Below are 10,000 nucleotides of genomic sequence, written 5' to 3' on the forward strand. Positions count from 1 at the left end.
ATTACATCAACTATAACTATTAACCCTCTCTATGTCTCTGTCTCTCTATGTCTCTGTCTCTCTCTTTATGTCTCCCTGTTTCTCTCTCCGTCTCTCTCTCTCTCTGTGTCTCTCTCTATGTCTTTGTCTCTCTGTCTGTCTCTTTGTCTCAGTCTCTTTCTCTATGTCTCTGTCTCTCTATGTCTCCCTGTTTCTCTCTCTGTCTCTCTCTGTGTCTTTCTCTTTATGTCTCTGTCTCTCTCTGAATCTCTCTCTGTCTCTCTCCCTATGTCTCTGTCTGTCTCTGTCTCTCTATTTGTCTCTCTCTGTTTCTCTTTTCCTCTCCTTCCTGTCTCCCTAACACAGATCAGGATCAAGAGAGTCAAAGGACACGGTGAAAGACACTAGAATAGTATTGTGTTCTTTTTTTCTCTCTCTCACACACACACACACACACACACACACAGACACTCACAGAGACACACAGAAACACAGAAACACAGACACACAAACACAGACACACACACACACACACACACACACAAACACAGACACACACAGACACACACACACACACACACACACACACACACACACACACACACACACACACAGTCACACACACATACAGACTGTAATGTCTATAATTACATGTCCTGACTGTATGGGGCGCTGATAACACTTCAACCACAATTACACACATCAGGCAGTGAGCAGTCACGTGTACACTCACCATCTGCTCACACACACACACACACACACACACACACAACGGAGAGTAAAAAAGAGAAAGGGAGAGAGAATAATGCAGTGTAATGTCTACACATGCTCTGTCTGTGTGTGTGTGTGTGTGTGTGTGTGTGTGTGTGTGTGTGTGTGTGTGTGTGTGTGTGTGTGTGTGTGGTGTTCAGTGTTAACAACATTTCATTACACCATGTGTTTCCTCCTTTAATGAGACACACAGTCATGAGTCACCATGAGAGAAGATGAGAAAAGGATTACACACACACACACACACACACACACACACACACACAAAATCAATCATGGATCAATACAGTGATGAATTTTGAATAAATCCGCCACACAGAGTTAATTCTACTGTAACATCACTCACAGTAATATAATAGTGAAGTAGAAGAATGATAAAAACTCTCTCTTTCACACACACACACACACACACACACACACACACACACACACACATTATGATTTCATTTCCTCAATGTGGCTTCTCATTTCACTGGAGCAGCTGTGGAGGAAACGTACAATACAACACCTGTAGTGATGGACAGAGTGGAAGACAGAGGGGAATTATAAGGTTACTGCAGGTCACAGATTATACAACAACACAGAGCGAAGTGTAGAAGAGAGTTACGGCCAGGTTAGAATAAAACATCACACGGAGAAGAGGGTCAAAGGTCACATACACCCTCTAATACACTGTTGTCTGCTGGGGGGGTGGGGGGTGGGGGGTGTTGGACTGATCGGTCTGGGGTGGGGGGGGGGGGCGGAGTCATGGTGTGTGTGCTGGGGTGAGTGTTAGACGACATCACTGTAAAATGTAAAGTCTCACACAGTTCTACTGAAGAGAAGTCTAAAAATAATTTGAAACACACACACACACACACACACACACACACACAGCGACACATATTGATGGCGTCACACGGCTCTTTCTTTTCTCAGTTTACTGATTCAGTCGTCTGTTTTAGAAAGAACAGAAAAGACGAGTTTACACCCGAGTCTAACGCATCTGTTCAGGTGAAGAACCCAGTCTCTCTCTCTAACACACACACACACACACACACACACACTGTACTGTGTAATAAACTCTGGGTTCTGTGGTTCTGGTTGTCTCCTACAACTAATAGATCCTGATCCCCATTTAGGACTGTGTTAGGACCTCCAGTCAACATTCATATACACACTCACACACTGCGGGTGATCTGGGAACGCCCATTAGTCTAATCAGCATGTCCCAGAGGAAAATGTATTTAAATATTAAATAATAATTATTATTAAACGGTATTTAGTGTAATGCTGCCGTCTGGCTGGACGGTTCTGAGACGTATCGCGTTCCGTCTTTAACATTCTGGCTGTTCAGGGTCACATCTCACCCAGTAACACACCTGTTTATAGACCGGTTATAAAGGTGTGTTTGTTATTCGGTGTGCAGCCTGCTGGACACACACACACACACACACACACACACACACCTCTGCTTCTTACTCTAATGGCCCCTCTGTTACAGGATAGCAGAATAAAGCCCCCCCCCCACCACCACCCAGAGTAACGGTCGGGGGAAAGCCGGAGGAAAATCCGTGACGTCACTGCGGAAAATTCTGACAGGCTCGTTACATTGTATCTGATAAATAGCCTGATCTGAACACACACACACACACACACACCTCTGCTCACCTGAGTGGCTACGTGATTAGCAGTGTAGCTACCATGGCAACCCGCCACTTCCGGTAACTACCTTCCAAAAAACAACAAAAGATCTAAATAGAACTAATGAGTGTAAAACCCCTGTTCTAAACAAACAAACAAACAAACAAACGAACCAATCAATAAATATAGCGGTGTGTTTGCAGTAGAGTGTACACCTGCACGCAGCTTCATTCTATTTTAATCTTTTTATTTATTTATTTACCCTCACATCACGACACACACACACACACACACACACACACGGCTCAGGTAAATAACGCGCATTAGACAGCAGGAGTGTAAAGGAGGTCCTGATGTTGGGATTTAAAGCATTAGAGCAGCACACACACACATACACACACACACACACACATCACACACACACACACACACATACACACACACACACACATCACACACACACACACATCACACTCATACACACACACACACTCACACTCACACACACACTCATACACACACACACACTCTCACACACACACACACACATCACACACGCACACACACGGCTCAGGTAAATAACGCGCATTAGACAGCAGGAGTGTAAAGGAGGTCCTGATGTTGGGATTCAAAGCATTAGAGCAGCACACACACACACAAACACACACACACACACACATCACACACACACACACACATCACACTCACACACACACACACACATCACACTCACACACACACACACACATCACACACACTCATACACACACACACACTCACACACACACACTCCGCCATCACCGCGTCCATATCAGGAATACACAGACAGATACGCGCGCGCGCACAGAGATGGAGATGGCGGTGTGTGTGTGTGTGATGTGTGTGTGTGTGTCTCACCTGCGTCGCTTTGTGGAACTGCTTCTTCAGTCCTGCCACCGACATGTCTGTCCTCTAACTGAGCTGCTGCGGGGAGAGAACACACACACACACACACACACACTCCGACGCGCTCCCGGGGCAGCGCGCGCTCTAACGGTAATGTCCGTTATTCGGGCTCGAGACTGAGAGAGAACACACACACACACACACACACACAGAGGGAACACACTGCTCAGCCTCGCGAGCCGTGACGTCACGGGGTGTGTGGGCGCGCACCCGAAGGCGAGAGCGCGCACCAGGCACAGCGACGTGAGGTGAGATTAGAGCTGAACCCGAGACACCTCATACCAAACACACACACACACACACACACACACTCGGACACGGTAGACACTTGTTTCCACCGATACACCTGAGGAGTGCTCAGTACTGGTGTGTGCACGATGACGTCACTGGGACACACTGTTACCAATGGACACAATGGTATTGCTAGTGCATTTAGCATGAGAATACAGTTTAACAATCACACACACACACACACACACACACACTACTAATAGTGCTCGGCTCCCAGCATTAGATGGGTGTCGTGTCACACTCAGAGAGATGTACCTGAGATACCTCTACAATCTAAAGTCAGCAGCGGAGATGTTGGAGCAGGTGATGGGCACCAGACATACAGTGGCCACACACACACACACACACACACACACTGTAATGCAGCCATACAGCACAGAGCCAAACACGGGATGATGGCCATGGGGTGGGATTAGTGTAGAGTGCGTGGATAAAGGGTTGAGAAATCAAGACGGAATAAATAACTGAAGTTCCACCCCATCGCTCTCTTTAGATGTTGAAGAAGTAAGGGCAGATACTGTGCTCGACTTGCCCTGTGAGCCGTAATGAAACCCAGGGTATAACATGGTCATTTCCCACCTCTGTACAGTCAAAGTGTGAAATGGAAAAAAACATGGACACCGCAGTCTGTCTTTTGTCTCTAACACGCTAGCCTGCAGTCTGTGCAGCAGGATGTATTTTCTCCTTCTCAGAACAGAACAGAGTGAGAATTATAGATTTAACATGTAAATATGTCTGTGTGTTCCTCTAAAGGAATGTGTGTATGTGTGTACAGTGTAACCAGGGAGCGACTACCAATTCTAAAAAATTAAGCTAGCAGTGCTAAAACATGCAGTTCCTTATATATCCACTAGAAGCTGCCTCCAAAAGTGAGTCAATCCCCATAAAGCCCCAAGTTAAACATCCCGACTTTACAACTGGAGTAAACTTACTCATCGACTACACCGCCTTATCCTGTATACAGGGTCGGGGGGCTGGAGCCTATCCCCAGAAGACTTAAGGCCTGCAGTGAGATCCATCCTGAATGGGGTGCCAATCAACTGCATGGCACACACATACACACACATAAACTCACACTCTCACACACACTACTGGTAATTTGTGAACACCAATTAGCCGAATTTGCAAGTCTATGGACCGTGAGGGTAAACCAGAATTCCTGAAGGACTTCAAGTCAAGTCAACATGCAAACTACAAGCACACAAACCCAGTGGCGGGAATTGAACCCAGACCCTGGAGACGCAAGGCAATTGGACTAACCACTAACCCGCTAACTGGAATCTTTGTAATTCAACACTCCTCAAGAAATGTAGGAGTTAACACAAGACGGTTTGTAGGGTCTGGATGAGTTCAATCAAATGTGTTAGCATATAAATTAGCATTATCTACCTTAGCATATTAGTTAAGCTAAAGCTAAGCTCACTAGCTTGTGGTAAGTGAGGTAAGTAGGCATGTTTAAACCAACAAAGTGGGAGCTGTTTACATATGTTTTTACTGGACAGATGTTTGGAATTAGCCTACAGGCACTGACCAAACACAGCATGAATCCCACCGCACTAACAGAAGGGGTTTGAACAGAATTGTCCTGCAGCAAAATGTTCAACCAAACGTGGGTGCAGCAAGATCTAAGGCGCTGAAACCGAACATACAGATCACATTCCACAGTCCAAAAACATTTCCATTTCCTGCATGTTCAGGTTTAAGATAGTTAAAGTAGGTGAAAGTCCTGGGCAGTGGGCTTTAATAAGACACTACATTTAGTAAAGACACTATTTTTATAAACACAGCCCTGATTAGTACACGTGTGTGTGTGTGTGTGTGTGTGTTTAAATGTAATTGTACAAATCATATCAGTGTCACCTCCTTACAATACTCACATAATTAAAAACTTAATATCTGTGTGTGTGTGTGTGTGTGTGTGTGTTTCATAAGATTAAGTTTACTATCCGTCACCTATTTATAACCAAGATCGAGGCGCACTATAGGAACTGTGACATCAAATGTGCAGTTAAACCTTCATGACAAAGTGAAAATTGTAGATTTTGAATGCAGGAGTTTGGGGATGAAAAGACACCTGACTGTACCTCAGTTATAGTGTGTTATAGTCTGTTAAACCCCTTTAATCACTGACTCAGAGGGTTTATACACACACAAAATCAATGGACTTTAATATACAGTGTGTGTGTGTGTGTGTGTGTGTGTGTGTGTGTTAGAGCCGTTCAGCACCATGGACAGCGCACGTAAGTAAATAGATTGTCCATATACAGTATAATTGTATGTGTGTCGTCATTGTTTCCGAGTTTAAATGTAATTACTTTTAAACACAAAATAAACGGAAGATGTTTAACCTCACGAGATCAGACTAAACGCGCAGACATGAGCATGCGCAGTGTGACACAGCAGAAGGACGAGTAGTTCTCACCGGATGTGACGCAGTAGCGGGCGCTCTCGGTTGAGCGTTCGAGCGGAAGTGACGACACGGGTCATGTTTCGGAAGCGGAACGGCGTCAGATTCAAACGGATCCCGGAGAGCTCAGGTCAGCGGGTCGGGGATCTGATCCTAATGTTATAACCGGTGCGTTTCTCCAGAGAAAAGCGCGTCACGTGATGTGTGTGTGTGTGTGTGTGTGAGTGCAGGAACACTGAGGGGGGCGCGCGGGCGGCTGGGGGACACTTTACTCTCGCTAGCTAGGCGGCTAATGCTAGCAGCAGCTCTATGGAAACAACAAACAACATCTGATTACATTTAATTAATAAACAAATAATCAGGATTTATATTTTATATCCGGTTAGAGGGGAATTTAATTGACATGCGCGTGCAGTAAACCTGACAGGTGTGTGTGATATATATGTGTGTGTCTGTGTGTGTGATGTGTGTGATATATGTGTCTGTGTGTGTGATGTGTGTGATATATGTGTGTGTGTGTGTGATGTGTGTGATATATGTGTGTGCGTGTGATGTGTGTGTGTGTGTGTGATGTGTGTGATATATGTGTGTGTGTGATGTGTGTGATATATGTGTGTGTGTGATATATATGTGTGTGTCTGTGTGTGTGATGTGTGTGATATATGTGTCTGTGTGTGTGATGTGTGTGATATATGTGTGTGTGTGTGTGATGTGTGTGATATATGTGTGTGCGTGTGATGTGTGTGTGTGTGTGTGATGTGTGTGATATATGTGTGTGTGTGATGTGTGTGATATATGTGTGTGTGTGATATATATGTGTGTGTCTGTGTGTGTGATGTGTGTGATATATGTGTGTGGTGTGTGTGATGTGTGTGTGTGTGTGTGTGTGTGATGTGTGTGTGTGTGTGATGTGTGTGTGTGTGTGATGTGTGTGTGTGTGTGATGTGTGTGTGTGTGATGTGTGTGTGTGTGTGTGTGATGTGTGTGATATATGTGTGTGTGTGATGTGTGTGATATATGTGTGTGTGTGATGTGTGTGATATATGTGTGTGTTCTGATGTGTGTGATATATGTGTGTGTGTGATGTGTGTGATATATGTGTGTGTGTGATGTGTGTGATATATGTGTGTGTGTGATGTGTGTGATATATGTGTGTGTGTGATGTGTGTGATATATGTGTGTGTTCTGATGTGTGTGATATATGTGTGTGTGTGATGTGTGTGATATATGTGTGTGTGTGATGTGTGTGATATATGTGTGTGTGTGATGTGTGTGATATATGTGTGTGTGTGATGTGTGTGATATATGTGTGTGTGTGATGTGTGTGATATATGTGTGTGTTCTGATGTGTGTGATATATGTGTGTGTTCTGATGTGTGTGATATATGTGTGTGTGTGATGTGTGTGATATGTGTGATGTGTGTGATGTGTGTGATATATGTGTGTGATATATGTATGTATGTGTGTGTGATATATGTGTGTGTGTGATGTGTGTGATATATGTGTGTGTGTGATGTGTGTGATATATGTGTGTGTGTGATGTGTGTGATGTGTTCATTGTATCCCACAGGATTGGAAGCTTTTATTTGACTCCAGATTTCTAACATTATTACAGAGAAGTCTAATCTACACATTGGTGTTGCTGTCTTGTATCTTCATTTATTAACTAAATCTTTATTTATCTGAAAAAAACATTACTTTAGATGATCTCTCTGTGTGTGTGTGTGTGTGTGTGTGTGTGTCTGTGTGTCTCTCAGATGAAGCAGACGTTTTCCAGACACTGAGGAACATCATGTCTGAGAGCCGGCAGACGCGGCGAGGTGATGGTGGTGCGGGAGACAGGGTGAGACGCAGGGATGGAGGGCGGAGCAAAGTGTCTCTGCGCACGTCTCACCCCCGCACCACGGACCAGCCCGCGCAGGGGGGACTGCAGGACATCAGCGGGTCAGTGAAATGACTGGGACGAGACTCAAACACAACGCTGCACTGAGCACCGAGCACACTGACGCTGTTCTCATTCCAGGCCGAGAGAGGTGATTGGTCAGCTGCAGGCTGAAGGGCGGGGCTTTGACAAGGAGGAGGAGCTGAGATGGAGGATCAACCAGCTGGAGAAGGACAAGCTGGAGCTCGAATCAAAGCTAAACAAGGAGGTGATGATCCATGAGGACACGTGCAACACTTTTATACAACATGATGTCAGGAAAACACACACACATACATACTCTCACACACACACACACACACACACATACTCACACATGTTGGACCAAGTTTATTCACTCTTTAGCTCAATCCCAATTCTCCCCCTTACCCCTACACTTAGCGATACCCCCCCGTTTGGCGCGTTCACGTGAAGGGGTAAGGGGAAGGGCCAGATAGCCCTCCAAACGAAGATTTTTCGGGACCTCACTTCAAATGAAGGGCTAAGCAAAATTTTTAACATGGCTGCTCACTCAAGCAAGCAGAGAAGGGGTAGAAAATAGAATTGGGATTGGGATTTTGACACAAAGACCAGCTGATACAAAGAGAGAAAATAAATCTTTAACCTCTCGAATGAGACTTGCTTTTGCTTTACACACACGCTGTACACACACGTATATAGACACAAAATAAAATATGTTTTACGTACACACGTGGTCACAGTGTTATAGTAAACAGTACACACGTGCACGGAAGTTGATTATATCAGTGAGAGACGCGCACTAAGACCCAGCAGGGGAGACGATTACCAACAATCCCGCATCGCAAGAGAGAGAAAAACCATTGGCTCAGTTGTGATCACGTGATGCTAGGCATCAAAACAAGAAGTGCATGCGTGATACATGATACTTGGTACTCGTAAACCAAGACTTGTTCGTTTTCCAAGTCAAAATGTATTAAAAATCTTTGTGGAACACTCGCAAACCGCGTTACTTGCAATCCAGGTTTCACTGTAGTTGATTCTGTGTGTAGGTGTCGGGTTACGAGGCTCAGCTCACTCGCTGTCGCGCTCTGCTGGAGAAGGGAGAGGCTCAGAGACAGACGCTCGAGTACGAGCTCGCTGTGGTGAAAAGAGACGCAGCCGCTGAGAAAACTCGCTCTGAGGAGAGGACGTCTGATCTGATCACACAAAACCAGCAGCTGGAGGGTACTGTGTGTGTGTGTGTGTGTGTGTGTGTGTGTGTGTGTGTGTGTGTGTGTGAGAGAGAGAGCGCGCGAGTGTGTGTGCGTGAGTGCGTGTGAGATTCAGTGTGATGCTGAAGCAGACAGTCTGTAGTACGTGTGTGAATGTTTGCAGGCTGTAGTTGTTCCACTCCGTTGTGTATGTACTGGTTTATAGGCCTCACTGCAGAGCTGCGTCAGAGAGCCTATAGATCTTTACTCTCGTATGTACTGGTTTGTCTATAGGCCTCAGTGCAGAGCTGCGTCAGAGGGCCTCTGATCTACAGAGAGCTTTAAAGATCACTCAGCAAGCCCGATATGATGATGAGCAGAGCCTCCAGGCAGAGCTGCGTGAGAGGGACCATCTGATTGACAGCATTAGTACAGAGAGAGAGCTGCTGCAGGAGGAGAACACGCGCCTGGAAACACTGCTGCAGGTATTGTGTGTGAGAGTGTGTGAGAGTGTGTGAGAGTGTGTGAGAGTGTGTGAGAGTGTGATGTGGTGGAAGGTTTAATTTAGTGTGTGTGCGTGTGTGTGTGTGTGTGTGTGTGTGTGTGTGCGTGTGTGTGTGTGTGTGTGTGTGTTAGGGTCAGAAAGACACACTGCAGGAGCTGAAGGACAGGATGGACAGTGTACAGAGAGACAGAGAGCGAGACACTGAACAGCTCAGAGTGAGGATGACTGAGCTGAGGAAGAGTGTGGAGCGTGAGGAGAGGATGAAGAAGGATTTGGAGGTGAAACACACACACACACACACACACACAAACAGGACTGTGTACTTTGTACTGGTGTAAATTGTATGTACTGTTTAAGGTACTGATGTGTATGTGGGCCTGGGTGTG

General features: G+C 45.5%; 2 protein-coding genes across 4 annotated transcripts in view; one reads left to right on the forward strand and one right to left on the reverse strand.

Moving 5' to 3' along the window:
• Window positions 1-3,483, reverse strand: part of sh3gl2b (SH3 domain containing GRB2 like 2b, endophilin A1) — a 9,027-nt gene extending 5,544 nt beyond the window's left edge. The window contains exon 1 of the mRNA XM_053481794.1: window positions 3,271-3,483. Coding sequence (XP_053337769.1) covers window positions 3,271-3,315 — 45 coding nt within the window. The 5' untranslated portion in view covers window positions 3,316-3,483. The remainder of the gene's footprint in view (window positions 1-3,270) is intronic.
• Window positions 3,484-6,079: 2,596 nt separating this feature from the next.
• Window positions 6,080-10,000, forward strand: part of LOC128510480 (coiled-coil domain-containing protein 171-like) — a 12,974-nt gene continuing 9,053 nt past the window's right edge. For 2 of the 3 annotated variants that reach the window (XM_053482797.1, XM_053482798.1), the window contains exons 1-6: window positions 6,087-6,146; window positions 7,774-7,960; window positions 8,040-8,166; window positions 8,969-9,143; window positions 9,404-9,594; window positions 9,746-9,892. In XM_053482797.1, coding sequence (XP_053338772.1) covers window positions 6,095-6,146; window positions 7,774-7,960; window positions 8,040-8,166; window positions 8,969-9,143; window positions 9,404-9,594; window positions 9,746-9,892 — 879 coding nt within the window. In that variant the 5' untranslated portion in view covers window positions 6,087-6,094. Of the gene's footprint in view, window positions 6,185-7,773; window positions 7,961-8,039; window positions 8,167-8,968; window positions 9,144-9,403; window positions 9,595-9,745; window positions 9,893-10,000 lie in introns of all 3 variants that reach the window. The other variant, XM_053482800.1, reaches the window with a different exon arrangement.

The sequence above is a fragment of the Clarias gariepinus genome, chromosome 22 (genome assembly GCF_024256425.1).
Source record: "Clarias gariepinus isolate MV-2021 ecotype Netherlands chromosome 22, CGAR_prim_01v2, whole genome shotgun sequence".
Classification (NCBI taxonomy): Eukaryota; Metazoa; Chordata; class Actinopteri; order Siluriformes; family Clariidae; genus Clarias; species Clarias gariepinus.